Source organism: Trifolium pratense, linkage group LG3 (assembly GCF_020283565.1).
Source record: "Trifolium pratense cultivar HEN17-A07 linkage group LG3, ARS_RC_1.1, whole genome shotgun sequence".
Classification (NCBI taxonomy): Eukaryota; Viridiplantae; Streptophyta; class Magnoliopsida; order Fabales; family Fabaceae; genus Trifolium; species Trifolium pratense.
Window position 1 is genome coordinate 20,033,136 of NC_060061.1, and position 21,768 is coordinate 20,054,903.

Consider the following 21,768-nt stretch of genomic DNA (forward strand, 5'->3'; position numbering starts at 1 on the left):
AAATTAAATGCTGATTTAGATCAAGTCACAAAAGTGGCTAAAATGATGACCAAAGGTACTGATGCCTTTGAGGAAATGTTACAGAGACAAAACTATGGGAAACCTAAGCCCATTGGTTTTGAACATGAAAAAGTAAAGCAGCAGATGAAGTTCAACAATGCTACTATACATACTCCAATCAGCAGCACGTTTGTGTCAGGAGGATTGTCGCAACATCTGATGGGACATTCTATGCCCAGGTTCTATAACTGGACATGTCATCATTGTGGCAGGAAAGGACACATTAGGCCTTTCTGCTATAGGCTGCACGGATATCCAAGGAGAGTACATCAAGAGTTCTATACTCCTGTCTTTCCTAATGTTACAACAAGACAGGAATGGAGAGAAAAAAAGAAGATCACAGGTCTAATAGCTCATACATCCTTGAGAGTTTCTTCAAGAGAAACCTGGTACTTTGATAGTGGCTGTTCTAGACACATGACAGGTGTTGAACACTATCTTGAAGACTTGAAGTCATATGCTACCAGTTTTGTAACCTTTGGAGATGGAGCCAAAGGAGAGATCAAGGGAGTTGGTAAACTTGCAAACCATGGCTTACCAAAGCTTGATAATGTGCTGCTTGTAAAAGGGCTTAAAGCTAATCTAATCAGCATAAGCCAACTTTGTGATCAAGGCATGAAAGTTAACTTTACAAAAGCTGAATGCCTAGTTACAAACGAGCAAGGAGAGCTGTTGATGAAAGGAGTAAGGTCAAGAGACAACTGCTATCTCTGGATCCCTAAAGAAGAAGATGTACCAACATGTCTTATTAGTAAAGAAGATGAAGTAAAATTGTGGCACCAAAAACTTGGCCACCTGCACCTCAAAGGGATGAAGAAGGCAATAGCTAAAGAGGCAATCAGAGGTCTTCCAAAACTCAAAATTGAGGAAGGAAGTATATGTGGAGAGTGTCAAATAGGGAAGCAGACAAAGATGTCGCATCCAAAGTTGCAACATCTTACCACAACAAGGGTTCTAGAATTACTGCACATAGACCTGATGGGGCCAATGCAAGTGGAGAGCCTTGGAAGAAAAAGGTACGCATTTGTCATGGTGGATGACTTTTCAAGGTTCACATGGATTGAATTCCTAAAAGACAAATCTGAAAGTTTTGATGCATTCAAAGAACTTTGTCTTCAACTCCAAAGAGAAAAGAACTCTGCTATTGTTAGGATACGAAGTGATCATGGTAAAGAGTTTGAGAATGCAAGCTTTCTTGAATTCTGCATCTCTGAAGGAATCAAGCATGAATTCTCAGCTCCAATCACACCTCAACAAAATGGTGTTGTTGAGAGGAAGAACAGGACAATACAAGAGTCAGCCAGAGTAATGTTGCATGCAAAACATCTTCCATATCAATTCTGGGCTGAGGCTATGCATACTGCTTGTTATATTCACAATCGTGTCACACTCAGAACGGGAACTTCTACTACACTATATGAATTGTGGAAAGGCAGAAAACCAACTGTCAAACACTTTCATGTGTTTGGAAGTAAGTGTTACATCCTAGCTGATAGAGAGCACAGAAGGAAAATGGATCCTAAAAGTGAAGAAGGATTATTTCTTGGGTATTCAACAAACAGCAGGGCTTATAGAGTTTACAACCAGAGAACCAAAGTAATAGTAGAGTCTATCAACGTTGTGATAGATGATATGACATCTGCTGAAACATCTGACACTGAAGATGATGTTGCAACAACTTTGCCAACATCTGAAGAAGCTGTAGCAGATAAGGAATCAGATTCAGATGATGAATCAATCATCCCTACACCTCGCCCTGTGAGCAAAGTTCCTTCAATACGAATCCAGAAGAACCATCCCAAGGATCTCATCATAGGAAATCCTAACCAAGGAATTGCTACAAGAAGGACTAATGAAGTGGTTACTAATTCATGTTTTGTTTCAAAAGTTGAGCCTAAAAATGTAAAAGAGGCTCTCACTGATGAGTTCTGGATAGAAGCCATGCAAGATGAATTAACTCAGTTTAGGAGAAGTGATGTGTGGGATCTTGTTCCTAGACCCAATGGTGTTAATGTTATAGGCACAAAATGGGTGTTCAAGAACAAGTCAGATGAAAATGGTGTTGTAACAAGAAACAAGGCAAGGTTAGTGGCTCAAGGGTACACTCAGGTTGAAGGACTTGACTTTGATGAAACATTTGCGCCAGTTGCAAGGCTGGAATCTATTAGGCTACTTCTTGGTATAGCATGCATCTTCAAATTTAAGCTGTACCAAATGGATGTCAAGAGTGCCTTCCTTAATGGGTACCTACATGAAGAAGTTTATGTGGAGCAGCCAAAAGGTTTTGTAGATCCTGCTAATCCTGATCATGTGTACAAGCTGAAGAAGGCTCTTTATGGACTGAAACAGGCTCCAAGGGCCTGGTACGAAAGGCTGACAAATTTTCTTGTTAGTCAAGGATACAGAAAAGGAGGCCATGACAAAACCTTGTTTGTTAAAGAACAAGAAGAGAAGCTGATGATTGCCCAGATTTATGTTGATGACATAGTATTTGGTGGAATGTCTGAAAAGATGGTGCAACATTTTGTACAACAAATGCAATCAGAGTTTGAAATGAGTTTGGTTGGTGAGCTAACATATTTTCTTGGTCTGCAAGTAAAACAAATGGAAGACACCATATTTGTCTCTCAAAGCAAATATGCGAAGAACATGATCAAAAAGTTTGGAATGGACACTGCAACACACAAGAGAACACCAGCTGCTACTCATCTAAAGCTAACCAAAGATGAAAATGGCATTGATGTTGATCAAAGCCTATACAGGAGCATGATTGGCAGTCTATTGTATCTTACAGCTAGTAGACCAGACATCACCTTTGCTGTAGGTGTTTGTGCAAGATATCAAGCCAAGCCAAAGATGAGCCATCTTGTCCAAGTCAAAAGGATTCTGAAGTATATAAAGGGCACCAGTGATTATGGAATTCTGTACTCCCAGACAAAGAATTCAACTTTGATAGGGTATTGTGATGCAGATTGGGCTGGAAGTGCTGATGATAGAAAGAGCACTTCAGGAGGATGCTTCTTTTTGGGTGACAACCTGATCTCATGGTTCAGCAAGAAGCAGAACTGTGTGTCTCTATCCACTGCAGAGGCTGAATACATAGCTGCAGGTAGCAGTTGTTCCCAGCTGATGTGGATGAAACAGATGCTGAAAGAATATAATGTCGACCAAGATGTCATGACATTATATTGTGACAACTTGAGTGCAATCAATATATCAAAGAATCCAGTTCAACACTCAAGAACCAAACATATAGACATCAGGCATCATTTCATTAGAGACCTTGTTGAAGAAAATTGTGTGGAACTTAAGCACATTGGTACAAGTGAACAGCTAGCTGACATTTTTACAAAGGCGCTTGATGCTAATCAGTTTGAATCTTTAAGGGGCAAATTGGGAATTTGCCTGCATGAAGATGCATAGCAGTTACAGCAGTTGAGGCGTGCAAAAAGAAACCGTTTTCTCTCCCATCATTCAATGCACGCTAATTTAGGGAAATCATTACAAACTTCCCTTAAATGTGTCTGTACACGCAATCAATACACTATCATTAAAAACCTAATTTCTGATCGTGAACCCTATTCAACTGCTTCTCATCACAACCTTCATCCATTCAACTTCTCAAACCCCAAAAACCTTCGTACAAACATGTCTGAATCATCACAAACTACAAAGACTGGCCGTTCTACTCGATCAAAGGCGAAGATCGATTCCTCAAAGATCATTAAGGACGCCGTTCCTGTTACGACTGTTCGTGCTACCAAACCCAAAGCTCAAACAAATGCCGCTGAGAAGAAAGGAAAAGAGAAATCTGTTGAGAAAAAGGAAGAAATCATCAAAGTAAGTGATGCTATCTCTCCTTTGAGTAATAAATCTAGTAAAGGAAGTTCTAAAAGGAAAAGAAGGGATTACAAATCTAAGTTTTCTCTGTCTATGTCTGATTTGGTGTTTGATTCGAATGTTAACACATCCGAGAAGGCAACTGAAGTAGAACCTCAAAAACCTAAACCTGTGTCTGAAGTTGTTGAAACAATTATTTCCACTGCTGGTAACCCTAGTCAAGAAAATTTGGGATCTGATGCTGAGAAGAGAGATCTGAATAATGTGCCTGTTGATACTGAGATGGAAGACAATCCTACAGAGGTTGAGGCTAATGTTGCTGAGAAATCACCAACAATTACTGATATGATGGCTGAAAAATCTACCCCTGTTGTTACTGAAGAGGTTGTCATGAACGATGTTGAGACATCCCTGAATGAGAATGAAGATGCTAGAACTGCTGAGGAAGAACCTGTGAAGGAAACTGTTGCTGAAAAGGATGTTGAGCCAACTGCCACAACATCTGAGTCCACAGATGAGGAAACTGGAACTGCTGATGAGGATACCTCTGATAATGAAGGGGACACTCAATCTGAAGAAAGTAACCAGTCCATCCCTACAGATGAGCAAGAGGTTGAAACTGACAAGCCTGCAGAAGCTGAGAAAGAAAAAGATGTAGTAGATGTTGATGATTATGTCACCACCAAGACTGCTGTAAAACCTACTGGTGGTATAACAAAAAGGTTGAGAAGCTGTACAGGGAAGGCTGTGGCCACTGCAAGCAAGACTCCTGCACCAAGAGTAAAAACAAAAGGTGTTGGACCTGTAAAAGGTTGGAGCAAAGTTTTCTCCCCTCCCAGCAAGAAGAAGGAAACACTGAAGAGAAAGAAGGAGTCATCTAGTGACTCAGACTATGATGTTGCTGAAGATGTTGTTAACATCTCCTCTGCCAACCCTAAGAAGACTACTGTGAAGAAGGCTCCACAAGGTGTTGAAGAAGCCCCCTGTGACAACATTTCATTCCATCGTGCTGCCTTTGCACTGAGATGGGATTACATCTACCAAAGGAGACTGGCTGTTGAAAGGGAATTAACCAAAGATGCTCTCAAATGTCAAGACATCTTTGACTACATCAAAGAAGCTGGTCTGATGAAGACAGTCTGTGATTTCAGTCCCTGCTATGAGCTGCTGGTGAAAGAATTTCTTGTGAACATCCCTGAAGAATGTGATAATCCACTGAGCAAGGACTACCACAAAGTTTTTGTCAGAGGTAAATGTATCAATTTTTCTCCTGTTGTGATTAATAATTACTTAGGAAGATCTATAGAACCTAAGGCTGAATTAGAGGTTGCTAATGATGTTGTGAGTGCTGAGATAACTGGTGGTAAGGTTAAGGTCTGGCCTACAAAGAAGCTGATTCCCACGAGTAAATTAAATGTCAAATATGCCATCCTCAATAGGATAGGGTCAACAAATTGGGTACCAACCAAGCATGCAACCAATGTTGCAACCAACCTGGGCAGATTTATATATGCTGTAGGAACCAAGTTTGACTATGACTATGGAACCTTTATTTTTGATCAAACCATTAAGCATATTAGATCAACAGCTGTGAAGATGCCAATAGCATTTCCATCTTTGCTATGTGGAATTATCTTGGCCCAATATCCAGACATTAAGGTTGTGACTGACACTCCCAAGAAAAGGGAATCTGGTTTTACTTTCCATCACAAGCTTTTTGGTAATCACAATGTTACTGATCATGTTGGGACATCTGCTGCTGGAGCTGGTGTTATGACCAAAAGGGAGATTATTGCTGTTTTGAAAATTCAATGTCAGGACATTGATAAACAGCAGGCTGAGCTTGAGGAGAGGAAGAATGTATTCTTAAAGATGATTGAAGGATTGGAAGCTGATGAAATACCTGTGAAAGCTAGTGCAAATGTGGCTGCTACAGGTGATCAAAACAATGCAGATGAGGATGAAGGTTATGCTACTGCTACAGATGAGGATGAAACCTCTGACAGTAGTGATGATGAATGATTTTGTAATCTGTTTAATGTTTTACTGAACTTTGCTATTTGTTTTTGTGGGTTGTTTGTGCCCTGGATTTTAGCACCTTCTGAGTGCATGGTCTGTATTTTTAATTCTGCACTTTGGATACTTTCCTGTTTTGGCACATTTTGTGGCTAAAAAGGGGGAGTAGTATTTTGGTTTGTTTGTTTCTGCTACATGTTGTTGTGTCTTTTGTTATGACATGTTTTTAAGTAGCAGTAAGCAAGTATTCAGGGGGAGTAAAATTTTTACCCTGAGATGATGCACAAGCTGATGAAGTCAGGGGGAGTTTGCTGCTGAATGGATACTGCCCTGGTTGGACGAACATGTGCTAGGAGATGTGCTCACATATGTCCCAACATCTTTGATGACATATGACATATGATATATGTTTTGCTCTGATACCACGTTTTATTTTTGCTCGAGGCAATTTGATGATAACTCCGCTGCTGCTGCCTCTGATGCATATATTTTTCATCTATGTGAAATTTTGTTTAAATGATGCTCTAACATTCCTTCTTTTGTGTGACCGTGGTGATTTGAAGGATTGCGCTCTTTATATCTCTCAAGGTAATGGCCTGAAATTGTTTTAGCCAAAAATTGCCAAAGGGGGAGATTGTTGGATATTTGAATTGGCTTAATTTTGCTAAAACAAATATACTAACAAGATGTTGGAAAACTTGTTACAACATCATATTTATTCAAGGAAATCTCGCGCATTTATGAGAGCATCTGCTATATATGGAAATCCACTTAAAGAGCACGCTCAATGGAGATTTGATCTGATCAGGAGCTTTAAGGATAAGACAAACTTAATGGAATAGCTGGATGACTTATCCTATCATATAAAGTCCTTTAAACACTTTTGGAAAGTCTTGATATATCCTTAATGAAGATTGAAAAAGTATCAGATCACCTTTTATGATTGACAAGGAGCGTCCTATTGATTCTGAAGAAAGAGGAGCGTGCTAGATCATTATATATACGAAGACCAAGCTCAAGACTATGGATCTTATTGAAAAATATTAGTTCACATATTGAGTCTTTGTTGAGTCTTTTATTGTTTGATTGTAATTCTTGCTTGTGGATTCTATAACACGAGTTAAGAAGTAAGTTTATTATTTTAAGGTGACTCCTAAGCTTTGAAGTACGGAGTTTACCGTGTGTGATTCACTTGAAGCTTTTAAGCAAAAGTGAAGTGTTGTCTTGGCAAGTTGTCGCCACATCATTCTTAACATTGTATAATCAACACAGGTTGTGTTGTGTGAGTGGAAGTGAGATGGGATCTCATGTCTAGGAGTTCCTAGGCAGAAGTTGCATGAGTAGTGTCGAGGTTATAAGGCGTAAACCAAGGGTTTGCTGGAGGTCTTAGTTTAAGGCGTAAATCCTAGGGTTTGCTGGAGGTCTTAGTAACTAGAGCTATTAGTGGATTTCCTTCCTGGATTGGTATCCCCCAGAGTAGGCAAGTTGGCTGAACTGGGTTAACAATTACTTGTGTCATTTATTTATTTTCTGTCAGTTTTTATATGTTATAAGATGTGCCAACAATAGAAACAACATTATTCATAAAGTAGTTGTTGGGACATCTTCGGTAACATCATTCTAGTCATACCAGAATTTCACACATAACAGATGTCTTTTTAACAAACCTATGCATCAAAACAAAAGCTGATCAAAGCAAAACAGATAATTAGGCATCTGAAATTTAAGCCATGAATATTAAAGTATCATATGATGAACAAAAGCTACCACTTCTTCACAACATGGATGTTATAGAACCACAAAAGAACCTTATTCATATATCAACCAAACATGTAAAAGCACAGCACATTTAGCCAATCTTTTACCAACAGGCACTGTCCTATCTTTCCAATTTCTATCACCAATATTCACAAACCAAGGTAAATGTGATGATTCAGTTACCAAGTTAATCACTTTATCACTTTGTGGTGCCTCATGCTTTCTACTATGCTTCACTGATAGCTTCAGAGACAAGAAAGGTCACATATATTATGGTTTTTCCACATTTAAAGGCTTATGGATAATTGATGGATCAACAAAACTTCCACATGAACTTGATGAAAAATATCAACTAAGGTTCATTGATTTCATGCATGCAATTATGTCAATCTTGGTGTTTTCTGCAATTGCATTGTTTGATCATAATGTAGTGAAGTGCTTATTTCCTTCACCTTCACATGAGATTCATGAAATCCTTACTGCATTGCCAGTTGGAATTGGTGTTTTGTGTAGCATGCTGTTTGTTGCTATTCCTACTCAAAGACATGGAATTGGCTTTCCACTTTCAACAAATTAACACTTTATAGTTTATATATAGTTCCTTCTTTATATTATTTATATTTATGAAATGAATTCTCAAGTTTGTAACAATTATATATGAATAGAATTTCAATATTTGGTTATCATGCTGATACTTCATGAAATTCTGTTCAACTTTATTGAATAAAACAAGTTTTACCATATACCAAATTGTTACATCAAAGACTATAACTTGTGATGGCACTACAAAACTATTTGCATTTTTTTTAAGATTTTGAAGTTGTTGATAAAAAAGAGAAGATTCAATATAAGAGCTTAGAAAGCTTGAGAGATAATCTGCAAGGGCTTCCTTTGAACTTAGCACCTCACTAAAGAGATAATCTGCAAGTTCAAATAAAGCACCTTGCAGATTTTCAACGCCGATTATTTGAACTTCATACAACATGACAGGAACATGCTATTTTCAACGCCAATTTATTGAACTGAAACCTTTAGTGACCAATGATTTATTTGAAACTCACTAAATACCAGAATACCAATTTGACATAGGAAAGTTCCGCCGGGATGGAAGGGAAAGATTGAAATTGAATCCAAAAATGACAAAATAGAGAGCATAATAGCAGAACTGTCTTCCTTCAATAGGAAGGCTTGATTGTCTCAATAGGAATCATCTGCACCATTTCAGATTCTGAATCTTGACTGAAACTGCCGAAAACGAATTTAGAATTCCTTTCCTCCATGGTTGCAAAATCAGAATCTTGAACTTGAAAAATGGTGGCAGAACCTGAAATAGTAACATCAACAGAAGTTGCATCTTCACATTCATCAGCGGAAACTAATCAATGTATCGCTGTTCCTTCTCCGGTACCGGTACGGTGGCGGAAGCAGAATGTGTTACTGGAGATTGAAACCGAGGCGATGATACCATGTTAAGATTTTGAAGTTGTTGATAAAAAAAGAGAAGATTCACGATAAGAGCGAGAGAGAATAAAATTTTAAGATTTCATTTTGATAATTGATAGTGAATTTTGGATTAATAGTGGCTCTTATATAGAGAAATTTAGGGATTAACCAACTAACCAACTACTAACAAACTAATGTATTCTTAACAAACTATTGAGAGCTTTTGGCTAATCATCAATATATTCTTAACAATTTTAACCTTAGAAATTAATGTAACACATTGTTTCTCATTCCATTAGTTAGTAGCCACATTTATATCACATGAATTAAATATGAGTGGCTACTTTAGTACAATATATATTAATATAAAACAGCAAAGTTACAACATGGATTAAGGATAAAGCTCAATTAGAGATCTAAAACCAAATGTGGGGAATATCTTGTAAGATTTGAAGCCAGCTTGTAAGAAAAGTTGCTTCCATTCCTTTTCATTTCTCTCTTTTCCATTGAGACTGGTCATCATAGTCACATCAAGTAAAAGCTTTACTTCTGTCATTTCAGGCTCATCTTCTTTTTCATTTATTACTACATCTATGATGATCACTTTACCTCCTTTCCCTTTTCTTGATATTGAATTCTTGCAATTTTTGAGTATCTTTATGCAATCATCATCACTCCAATTGTGTAAAACCCACTGCAAAAATAGTAATCCATATAGTAATTAGAAACTGCCAATAACTTTTGCTAATGATATTTATACCACATTAATGAAGAGTTGAACCTATGTTTGAGACGTTTCAAAACAAGTACTAGGATGCAGACACCGAACACGACACTAATAAATCAACATTATTGATAATAATTTGAGAAAAACGATTGAACTACTTAGAATATAACATATAATTAAGACAAGAAAAGGGCGTCAGCATAATTCTTGTTGAATGATATACCTTGAGCATAACGGCATCAGCTTGCGGGATAGATTTAAACATGTTTCCACCAACAAAACTCAAGTTATTGCTTCCTGCTAAACCAGAAACAACCTGTGGAAGGTCCAACACAATGTACTTGAGCTCTGGAAACGCCTCACATATAATTTTAGCTGTGTTTCCAGTTCCACCACCAACATCGACCAACGAACCAATTCCTTCAAAAACAGACCTACAATCTCTCAAAGCCAACCTCACAACATGAGAATCACTTTCCATAGCCTCATTAAAAGTATTCAAGTATGCAGAATTTTGATGAATGAAATCCCAATAACTTTCAGGGCCTAAAGCAGTCTCAACAACTGTGAGATCCTCCCCAGAAGTCCATTTCGCCAAATGATTGTACGAATCAACGAGAATGGGAGTGTTTAGTAACCGAACCATGGAAGATAAACAATGATCAGTGCCAGAGACAAGAAGTTGTGATGTTGGAGTAAGAGCATATCTTTCTTGGTTGTCTTGAAATTTGACAATTGCAAAGAAATCAATGTGTGCTAATAATCGCATGAGTCGTTGGACACATGTTTGTTTGGATTGTGGAACTTTAAGAGCTGAAACAAGCTCGGAAAGAGTAATGGGTTGGGGATGATTGTGGATGATGTCTGGTATTTGAAGGTCAATGGCCCATTTGACAGACATGGGATTGAGGAAGCTATACATGATTTTGTACAAGTGTGCTTGAGCTTGGAAAAGTTCACTTGCTTTGTATAAGCCATTTTTAGAAGCCATTTGATTGGAATTAATTATAATGAAACTGAAGATATGATGATTTGTGTTGTTTAATTTAATGTTTGTGCTCTGTTATGAATGAATGAATGAACTAAAGAAGAGTGCTCTGCTATTTATATACTAACTCATCGGTGCAATGTAACACATCACAAATTGTTTATTCAGTTTCACATACCACAGCCACTGTTTGATTCTACTTTTATAAACAAATACTAAAACTCTAAATACATACATAAAATGTGTCTCTAAAACGTGTAATGGTTACGTTGCAGCTGCTCCTTGTTGAATTCAACCCAAGTCAACGGGGAAATGTGTTGTGTGGATTAGGAGTTTAGGATAGGACAATGTGAATTTTTTATTATACTGGCATGTGTGAATGTGATGCACAACCATATACTACTAAAACTTATATATAAATATAAAAATAATGAAATGAATAATAATTATTTATTTATCACTTATACATAATCCTTTCTTCGTCTCAAAATATAATAACCCATTGATCATTGCATGTATGTTAATACATAATTTTGATTACGAATATTTTAAATTGTCTATTAGTAAAAAATATAAAAATTTGATATTTTGAAAATATTAAATCGAAACAAATCAAACAAGATCTTATATAATAATATTTACATTTATATACTTTTAGAAAAGTACGATAAAAACAAGACATATAAATAGTGCATTATAGAATAAAAAGATATAATCCATTTGCATGTTTGATAATATTAATTTTCAGCTTAATGATTATGAAGTTTTCAAACTCGGATATTCATGCATTACTTTGGTTTTCTAGACTTTAGAATAAGACACACGAATAATTAGTTAATTACATTATTATGTTAACCATTTTTCAAATAAAATGAAAGCATAACATGCAGTTGGTTAAGCTGGGATTAATGGATTATGCTTTTGAAGATACGAATCAACACATAATTTATGGTTTTTTCTAATTAACCCTCACATAAATTTAGGGTATATGTCCTATGCTGATGTGGTACTAATGAAATTCATCCACATGTATTTAAATTAAACATAAGTAATTTTTTACCATAAAGTAATTTTGACTACTTTTATTTTTAAATTAATTATACTTGTGTAAAAAAAAAATAACGGATATACTATATTCTATATTCATATTGTAAAAAAAAAAAAAAAGAGTAAACCAAGTCGTGGTTTCTCAAGCTCTATGTTTCTTTGAACAAAGCACATTCACGTGAACTTTGCCACTTGCCGCATGAATAATAAAGAAATTCACACTTCTTGTTTTGAAAACTCAAGTTATACATACCCCAAGAATCAACTCTGTGTAAGGGCTTATTTCAAACGCTTCCCAAATTTTTTATTTTAGTTTTTAAAAACTAAAAAAGAAAAAACATGTTTCGAAGTACTCTCTCTCAAAATAAATGATCTGTTTGACCACCATTACGTTTGCCAATGTACAATTTGATCGTTAATATCTTTAATTATTTATTATTAAAATTAAAATTATAAAAATTGAATATTTTGAAAATACTCATCTAGACAAATCAAACAACATCTAATATGCTAATATTTACATGTATATATTAGTAGAAAAGTAAGGTCAAATTAGGTATATGAATAGTACTCTAAGTAAAAATAGGACATTTGTTTTGGGACGGAGGTAGTACTATTTTTGAAAATTGTTTTAAAAACTATTTCTAATTTTGTTGTTTTAAAAACTAAAAAACTGAAACTAGTTAAAAGGTGTTTTGCTTCTCTCAATTTTCAATTTTTAAAATCAACCCAAAGACTATGCTCAAATGGTAAGCCCAATTTATTTATTTTTAAAATAATAAATTCAGTAGTGATGGTGCTGGTCAATGACCGGTCAATGCCGGACATTTGACACCGGCGCGGTGGTCCACGGTGGCCGGACAATAATTTCCCATAACTTTGTCAAGAATAACTATATATATATATATATATATATATATATATATATATATATATATATATATATATATATATATATATTGGAAATTTACATAGTAAACCACCTTATAGGTAGGCTATCTTAACGGTCTATATGATCAAATTGTGACACTTATTTTGGAACGGATGGAATACTAACTATATTAATCATGTAAATCTATTAAAAGAATATACTATACAAAAATCCATTTTAGCCATCCTATAAATTGACACATAAGCAAAAATTATTATTTTGTGTCTTTTAATTTTCCAATATATGCCTACTTTTTTTTTATTAATTCTAGGGGAACCTATATTTTTACTCTTATATTAATTAGGAGAATGTTAACTTGTGCCCTTAAGGCACATGTTAAGAAGATAAATGTGGAAAATATTTATTGAACTTGTATTGTATTCAATTCTCTAAGCATTAAATTCTTTGTATCATTAAATGCTATATATTTCTATTTTTAGGTAGCTTAACATGTGCCCTTAGGGCACAAGTTAACATGACCCTATTAATTAATACAAGTGTCTATTTTATATAATTTCAACAGGGACCTATATTTATACTCATATACTAATATCCTTGTCTATTTTTCCTATAATTTCAACAATAATCTATATTTTAATCATATGATAATAGGTGTGCTTATTTTTTTTTTTATGATTTATGTGTGGACCAAATTGCTATGTGACCTATTTTCTCCTCATGTATAAATACGTGTGCTTTCTTTTTTATAATTTTTATGTGGGCCTATATTTCTACTCATATATACTAATACACGTGCCTACTTTTTTTTTAATAATTTTTTATGATGAAAAATTTAAATAACTATTATACATGAAAAATAAGTTGTTCCTGATGAAAAATTTAAGTAACTAATATATCAATTTTTTAATTATAAACAAAAATATTTATTCATCAAATTTATCAACTTTAATATATAGTAATATTTATAATTCAAATGAACATGCAATAAAAAATACAAGATATATGTCCCATAAGTGTAGCTCAAATGGTAGCTACTAGGGACATTATTGGAGTGGTTGGGGTTCGAACCCCGGATTCCACATTTCTCCACATTTAAATGTGTGAGTCTAGTCACTAGACTACTTGACAAAAAAAGAATATACAAGATATATATTATCAACGATGTCTAAAATAACTGCAAGTCGGTAGGAACTCATATTACTACTCCATCTGTTTCATAATGATAGGAAAACAATTTTCGAACATACTATCACAAGTAATCTTACCTTACTATATTTATAGTTATCATACACCTGACAGCAATATTTGCAATAATGAATAATTTTATAATGGAACTAATTTCATACTATACAATACTCGCCTTATGTTAAAAAAAATATCGCGGCAAGTATTATGGTAGTTGAAAACAAATGAAAAATCAACACTAATAATAATATAATTGTAACAGCATGAACATTCCCAATTCACATGCACATAATTGTCTAATAAGTATTATGAATGATGATTATATCATGCTGTCTGATCTAGCAGGCAATCTCCTAAAGAAATTGAGAGGAACTGATGGAAGTTTATGTCTAAATCTAGGATGTCTCAAAACATAGAAGCCAGTGATTAGCAACACAACTTGAAAAGGAGTAACATAAAGAACAATAGCAGCAACGAAACAAAATGTTACAAAAAGTGTTGTAGCTCTTGGATCTCTCCAACTTAAAAGACTTTGAAACCTTTCTCCTTGAGTTGCAAGATCACCTACAAAACTTTGAACTTTTCCTCCGATGCTTCTTAAACGATCGTATCTCATCTTAACGATATCCGATGACCGTGAAGTAGGAAATGAATCAAACTCTTCGTCTAATTCATCGGGAAATGCTGCGTCGGCGTGAGATAGTCTAGTGTCCATATGTGGAGGGTGTCTTGGCCTCCATCTAAAGTTCCAAATTCCAATCATGAACATGTATAAGAAAATTGTTGGAAGTATTAGTTCAGGGTAAAGAACTAATATTATGAAGAGTATATGAATTAGTATCGATGTGATCGGGTTTTTCCAGTTGCAAATTTGATCAAACCATTTCTCGAAAGCTATCAAACCCTCAAAAACTTTCATTATTCTGAAGAAATTAGCTTTGCTTCTTCTCATACTCCACATATGTGAATCCACATCAAGCATGTATTCTACAACCTCTTTCCTTAACGGTGGCTCAGCTCGGCTCATCCTCATCGACACAATTTGTGTCGCTTGATGCCTCAGATGGTCGAGATGAATCACCGATAAGGGATGAATGTAGTGCATTTTCGGTAACAATGGTGTGGAATACATATACAACATGTTGATGTAAGATGAGTTTGTGAACCTAACAGCCAATTGAACTTCACCTGTTTTCTTCACACCTGATGGATTAAGTACTAAAAGGGGATATGAATGTGTGTAAACTCTATCGGTTTCAAGAGTCGATAACCTAATTCTTACCTTTCCTATCCGAGAATCCTTTGATTTGTCACCTCCTTGTAAATGATTGTTATCGAAGACACCTATAGTGATAACAGTAGATGGATCAAATACTTCCCAAGTGTATTGCTCATTCCATTTTGGACTAAAGCTATCGACGATTGTCCTAGTACGGATCCACTTCTGTCCGAATTTCGCTACGCAATAAGCATCTGTGGTTCCTCTACCATCTCTAGTTTTCATCGGCATCAACCCTTGTGCACTTATAATCCCAACTTCTAGAATACCGATAGCCGACTTCCATAGTTGCTTCGCCGTTGGCCTAAGATCACTACTATGATGAGTTGATTCATCCAAAACATGGTATCCTCCATCCAAACATACCCTTAAATGTATCCGGCTTGCAAATTTGGTGTCCTTCTTTTCCCCTTCAACAACCAAATGCTTCTCAAGATTATGCCACCGAGTGTTAACCGGCTTATGGTCTAACCTCCTTTGTACCGTATGCAAAGGAATCATACATTTTCCTAGAGTTTCATCTTTGTTGGGTGCAACCCTGTCTTCCACAGTTAAAACTAAGGGTTCCTCGAATGGCTCAGCTGCGACAAACATCAAATCCTCATTCCATATAGGATTTATGGTCTTAATTTGAGACATTCTAGTTCTTGAAAACTGATTCCCTAGAGCAACCTTCACAAAAACTTCAGGATACCGGCTTTTATCAGTTGGAACCAAATCCTGTGCTTCGATTACATTGACCCTAACATACCAAAGCTTAGGAGACAAGTAAACTTTTGATCTTATGTTTGCAACTGCTTCCGATCCAACCAGTGCAGCATCAGAATGCCAAGAATCAGAAAATGCCTCATCTGCTTGAGTTCCCATCCAAACTGCAAGCATTAACTCTCCCTTTGCTTTTTCGCCTTTGCGATCTTCAAGCCTATACCATTGTGGAGCCAAAGGGCTATCTGGAGGTATGCGTTTCGGTATATCATTCAGATCAAACCATACCCTACCTACAAAGTCATCTGCTATAACATCCTTATCTTTGACAATCACCTCCAAAACTGAAGCTTGGATTCGATCTTTGGAGAACGCAAATATCTGATTCCACTGAGGATTAGACTTTTTCTCAAAATGTTTTGTCAATCCCTTGTAGTTTCCAAGCTTCACTTCAACATAGGGATCAAGACTACCAGTGACATCTTTTGTAGGTAAATCCTTGGCTTTGACAACACGAACGTAGAGGTATTGCATTTGTTCAACTAGGTCATATGTGCAGGATAGCTTGTCCCTTATGACTGCCCCTGCACCAATGTTCGGTGAGGTCTCCTTAAGAGCAAACTCACGAGGATTTGGTACCTTCTGCATTTTACTTCTCTTTCAAAAGTTGAGAATTAACCTACATCCAAAATTGGAAATTCGAAATATAAACAGTTAAATCATGTGAAAGAACAAAACATGGCAATTATAAACATTATTCTTCTTTTTATGATCAGATTCAGATCTTTCTAAAAGAAACTCTACATAGGGTTTTAAACAAAGGTCGGTAACCACAATTTAGGCCGCAACATCAAAGTTAGTTCTTGATGTCTATGTGACCTCACTTGAGACCACATCGGTCATATTGAAACAATGCAATCATGGACAGATCATTCATTCTTCTTTCTGTGATCAAATCTTTCTAAAGCAACTCCACACATAAGGTCGGAAGCCACTATTTAGGTCGCAAAATCGAAGTTTTTTGATGTCTATGCGGCTACAGTTGAGGCCAAACCAACCACATTTCACTATGATTCTTCCCAATATTAAGAATCACAACCAGAAAACAACTTAAAAACAAGAATCTAAAGCTAAACATTTCTAAATGCAATTATGGAAATAGCATCAAAAGTGAAATGAAGAGATAGAGATTATAGAGCCTCACCTGGTAGTGATACACTGATACTAAGCCAGAAATGAAAAGTTGATAACCTTCTGCAATGAAGAACATTTACTGTTATGAAAGCATTCCTTTCACATTTCACAAAAATAGCATAAATAAGAAGAAAAAGTTGAATATTCTTCACCCTTTTTGTAAACTCTTTTACATATACCAAGTTTTGCGCATAATAAGCATCATCACTTTTTCTTCTAGATAAATACAAGTAGGTAAAAAAAGGAAAACTAACTGAAAAGCAAAACAGAATTGGTGTGACTAATTTAAAGCTTGCATTACATTGTAATATTATACAATATATTAGATCTAACACATCAAATTAAAATGAAAATAAAAAGCATAAGTAAAAGTAATTAGACAATATACAAAGTTCTTGCAAGTAAAGTTAAGTAAAACAAAGAAATGGTCATTCATCAACTTCAACTACTCATACCATAAAAGCACTCACATAGAAGGAGTTTGTTGAACCACTCAGAACAAATATTTTCAAAATCAAAATGTGTAAAGTAGTAAGTAAACCTTGAAGTGTGGTGTGACCATGTTGGTTTCTTCTATGAGATGCAAACATTAATACTATATAGTATATAGAAAAATTAGTTTAGTAAATGATCTCTTTAATATGTCCAAAAATGTTAAACTATAGAGGACTGATTTATCTACAAGTGAGAAGGGGGAAAATAAACTAAATAGGATTAGACTAATTTTACAGAATTTAAATTTTGCAATTAATTTTTTTTTGACAAACAATTAAAATTTTTTTATAAATAAAAGTTTAGGTGAGTTGAGTTTCGAGACACTAGAATCAGAGCAAATCTTAAGGTTCAACGTTTTTAAAGGTGTTTATAAATTACCCACCAACGAAATCTTTATGTTGGCGAGGATAGTTGAACTCACACGATATGTGTCAACTCCTTATCAATTGAAGTAATATTTCTCATCACAAATAACTTGTAATTTAATTAAAAATATAGGAAAGTTAAAAAACAGCAAACAACTACTACCTAAACAATATCCACAATATTACACAACAATAAATAGTCATAAGTAACATTCTCATTTGGTCAAAAAAAAAAATTCTCACTTCATTTACTTGCTAAAGATTCAGCATTGTTTGTAGTATTTTTTTTTTGAAGAAGTTAAATTAGCTCATCCAAATTGATATCAGAGAAAATTGAATCTGAGAAGCACACTCCCATATCTCAAACCAATACCATCAAACCAACAGGTAATTTGTAGTATTTCATGCCTCTTCACATATTTGTTTCTTAAGCCTTAGCTAAATATTCAACATTGTCCATCTAAATGTATTGAAAAACATAAATAAAATGCATGCACCTAGAGCAGCTACTACTAGTAGGGATCTGGATTTGCTGTAGTGTATTTTGCACGCAGTTTCACGCAGTTTTGGATCTCGGCCGTTAGATTAAAATCAGACGGTCCAGATTATATATTACTAAAATTAACTGTTTGTGATCTGAACCATTCATTTATGATCGGACGGCTGAGATCCAAAACTGCGTTAAACTGCGTGAAACTTTTACGGCAGGATATCCTGTTAGTAGTACTACTATTACTATTGTTGTGTTCTTTTACAATATTTTAAGCACCAACCCGAGGTGCATGTGCGAGGATTTTGGTCGGTTGTGTCTTGTAGCACTTTCAAAGGGGAAGGGGAAGTTTTCCAAGACACACATGAGCTTGTAGCACTTTCAAAGGGGAAGGGGAAGTTTTCCAAGACACACATGAGCTGTTATCGTTAGTGTTCATGCTAACAAGTGCCCGGGCCACTTGTTAAGGAATTAAAATGAAAAATAAAAGAAAAAAATTGTATTGGAAAAACAAAAAATGTTCACTTCACAAATTTCAAGATAATATTATTATTTTTAGTTATCTTAATTCTTAACCAGTGCCTCGGAAGCACCGGTTAGCATTTTCCTTTGTTTTATCAAGAGCAGTATTAAATATACAGATCACTTATTAACGAAGTCATTACTTAACAGTAGGAGTTGGACTCAGTTTAGAGCTGCCAAATGGACTGATTTGTAGTCCCAACTCGAGGGAACCAACTACAACAATGGACCTAATCGGTCAACTAGCTTACTCCTTCCGTTCCAAAATATAATAGAAAATTGGTTAAAGAAAATTAATGTATTTGGCTAAAAATTTGGACTAAATACACCAACAATATTTTTTGACCAATGTTTCCTTATATCTTGGGACAGAAAGAGTAATATTTAGGGTAAGAGAAAAAATAGTATTAAAATTACGGAGATTAAGAAAATATGTTGTGGTATTAAATCTGTTGATAATTTGTGTTATTTTACAATTTTATCCTTCAAAAAAGATAATGAGTAACGTTTTTTCTATAATATTTATTACATATTGTACAAAATATGCAAAAGATATCTTATAAAAAAAATGAAGAAAATATGCATTTTAATAATTAGAGTATATTGATAAAGGAATAATTAATGTCCTTGAAAATGTAAAAGATATCTTATAAAAGGGACAAAAAAACTCGAAGACCGTCTTATATTTAAGGACGAAAATAATATTATTTTTTAGTTTTAATTCCTATAAAAAAATTTTGTTTGGGTTCAATCATGTAAATTCAGAAAATGTTGTTTTTAACGATATTTGAATTAGGCTAGCGCAATCAATTGTACAGTTTAAACCAAAAATTAAGACAATGCATGAATTTGAAAAAGAAAAAAAAAAACTACTCCCTCCGGTCCTTATTATAAGGAACAATTTGGTAAAAACACACATACCAAGAAACCTTATCTTTCTTAATAAAAATTCTAAAATTTTACAATCTATTCCAAAACTAACCTTGGTGTATTAATTTATTCTTAGGGAATATGTCACTCTAATTAATGCATAACTTTGGAATGGATACAATTTAATAAGGGTAGAAATGGAATTGTAAGAATAAATTTAATGATTGTTTCTTATAAAAAGGACCAAATTTTTTTTCCAAATTGTTCCTTATAAAAAGGACCGGAGGGAGTAGTTTAGAATCCTGTATATTTGCATGACTTTTATTCAATATTTAAATTGTCATTATATCAATATAAAAAATCTAAAAATTGACTTATAGTGACAATCAAAGAACGCCGCGACACCTTTATTAAATTCAAATCACATCACAAAACTTTCCCGTTTTATGCATATACTAGTCCCACACCCGTGCGATGCACAGGTGTTATGTCGTATTTTATATTATAATGTTGAAAAATTATTCGTATAAATTGTAACAATAAGTATTATAAAATGAAAATAATAATAATAATAATAATAATAATAATAATAATAATAATATAAAAGTGATGTACTTATCACTTCCTCCAACCAATATATATACCTATATGTATAGAGAATGAGTACGGACCATCAAAATTGAATGAATTTTTTTTTGTGGGGTGCGTCAGCCAATGCAATAGTGCAACGCATAGGCGACACACTAAAATTGAATGAAATATGATAATGATAATGGTTATTATATATTTCAATCTCATAACCTAACTTTTTGCATAACCTTCACTCTTCTCTAAAATTATAATGTAATTAAGTCAATAATGTATACACTCTTCGTATTTTTTTGTGTGACTAAATTATAAACTCTTTGTTGTTTCTATGAAAACGGTTGACATTTAAATGGGATAAATGTTGAAAGAGAATCCAACTATGTTCATCTTCATTGTCACTAAGAAATGTTATAATAATGTAGAAAAGTGTAACATATTGTGACATCAATTTTTGGATAATTGGAGAGGTATAATTCAATAATAATGTAGAAAATTGTAACATCTTGTGACATCAATTTTTGGATAATTGGAGAAACATAATTCTTTATTATTTATTATGAGATTGATATAATATAAAAAAAAATAGAGATGAAAATGATATAATATAAGGAAGTGATGTGGCATTATTGTGTGATTTAATTGGATGTAAGTGGGTGATGTGGATTAGGGTTAAGATGGATAGTAGGAGAACTATCTAGGAATTATATATATAGATAAAGAAACGAGATTTATTTTTACCATCATATTCTTTTTTTTTTACAAGGACCTATATTTCTATTCCTATATATACATGCCTATCTTTTATAATTTCTACGGGAACTTCATTATCCTTCTAAGCTCTTAAAATCTCTAAGTCATGAGCAACATGGGGATTTAAAACAACATCAGAAGCAATGAAGTTGGAAGAAGTCGTACGCACCAAGATGAGGGATCTTGAATGTAATCCTAGTTTGTCACTGCGTTACTCCAGGAACCAACAATCCGCAAGTCCGGAGTGATACTCTATGGGTCCACACATTATTCATATATGAACAAGTTGTAACTAATAAATATACAATTATAAGTATTATACACGGGACAACGATCTTACACTGACAAATAATTTTTTAATGGGACTAATTTCGCTCTATCATAAAAAAATCGCGGCAACGCCGCAACCCATGCCGTATGCACGGGTGTTATACTAATTGCGTATTTAAAGAAAGTTAGGCCAAATAAATTAACATGTTTCAAATTAATATAATAATTCTTTTGTTGTTATTTTATATATATACATAGGCAATTCTATAATATTTTCCATTGTC

The 21,768-nt window shown here is 34.4% G+C and overlaps 2 protein-coding genes and 1 pseudogene across 2 annotated transcripts; 1 reads left to right on the top strand and 2 right to left on the bottom strand.

Annotated features, from left to right (window-relative positions):
• Window positions 1-7,646: 7,646 nt before the first annotated feature.
• Window positions 7,647-8,251, top strand: LOC123914736 (annotated as a pseudogene).
• Window positions 8,252-9,384: 1,133 nt separating this feature from the next.
• Window positions 9,385-10,928, bottom strand: LOC123914018 (isoflavone-7-O-methyltransferase 9-like). Its single transcript, XM_045964990.1, has 2 exons — window positions 10,068-10,928; window positions 9,385-9,811 (listed from the first exon to the last, which is right to left on the bottom strand). The coding sequence occupies exons 1-2, from the start codon at window positions 10,833-10,835 to the stop codon at window positions 9,509-9,511; spliced, it is 1,071 nt and encodes a 356-aa protein (XP_045820946.1). The 5' UTR covers window positions 10,836-10,928; the 3' UTR covers window positions 9,385-9,508.
• A 3,024-nt stretch (window positions 10,929-13,952) lies between these two features.
• On the bottom strand, window positions 13,953-17,564 carry LOC123914019 (FT-interacting protein 3-like). The gene is made up of 2 exons (XM_045964991.1): window positions 17,145-17,564; window positions 13,953-16,619 (listed from the first exon to the last, which is right to left on the bottom strand). The coding sequence occupies exon 2, from the start codon at window positions 16,586-16,588 to the stop codon at window positions 14,276-14,278; it is 2,313 nt and encodes a 770-aa protein (XP_045820947.1). The 5' UTR covers window positions 16,589-16,619; window positions 17,145-17,564; the 3' UTR covers window positions 13,953-14,275.
• Between the last annotated feature and the right edge of the window lie 4,204 nt (window positions 17,565-21,768).

What these genes read in the sequence shown, in the direction of transcription:
- LOC123914018 (XM_045964990.1), bottom strand. Translation starts at nt 10,835, where the DNA reads ATGGCTTCTAAAAATGGCTTATACAAAGCAAGTGAACTTTTCCAAGCT. An exon ending in CTGATGCCGTTATGCTCAAG is followed by an intron (nt 9,812 to 10,067) that starts GTATATCATTCA and finishes CTATTTTTGCAG; the next exon opens with TGGGTTTTACACAATTGGAG.
- LOC123914019 (XM_045964991.1), bottom strand. Translation starts at nt 16,588, where the DNA reads ATGCAGAAGGTACCAAATCCTCGTGAGTTTGCTCTTAAGGAGACCTCA.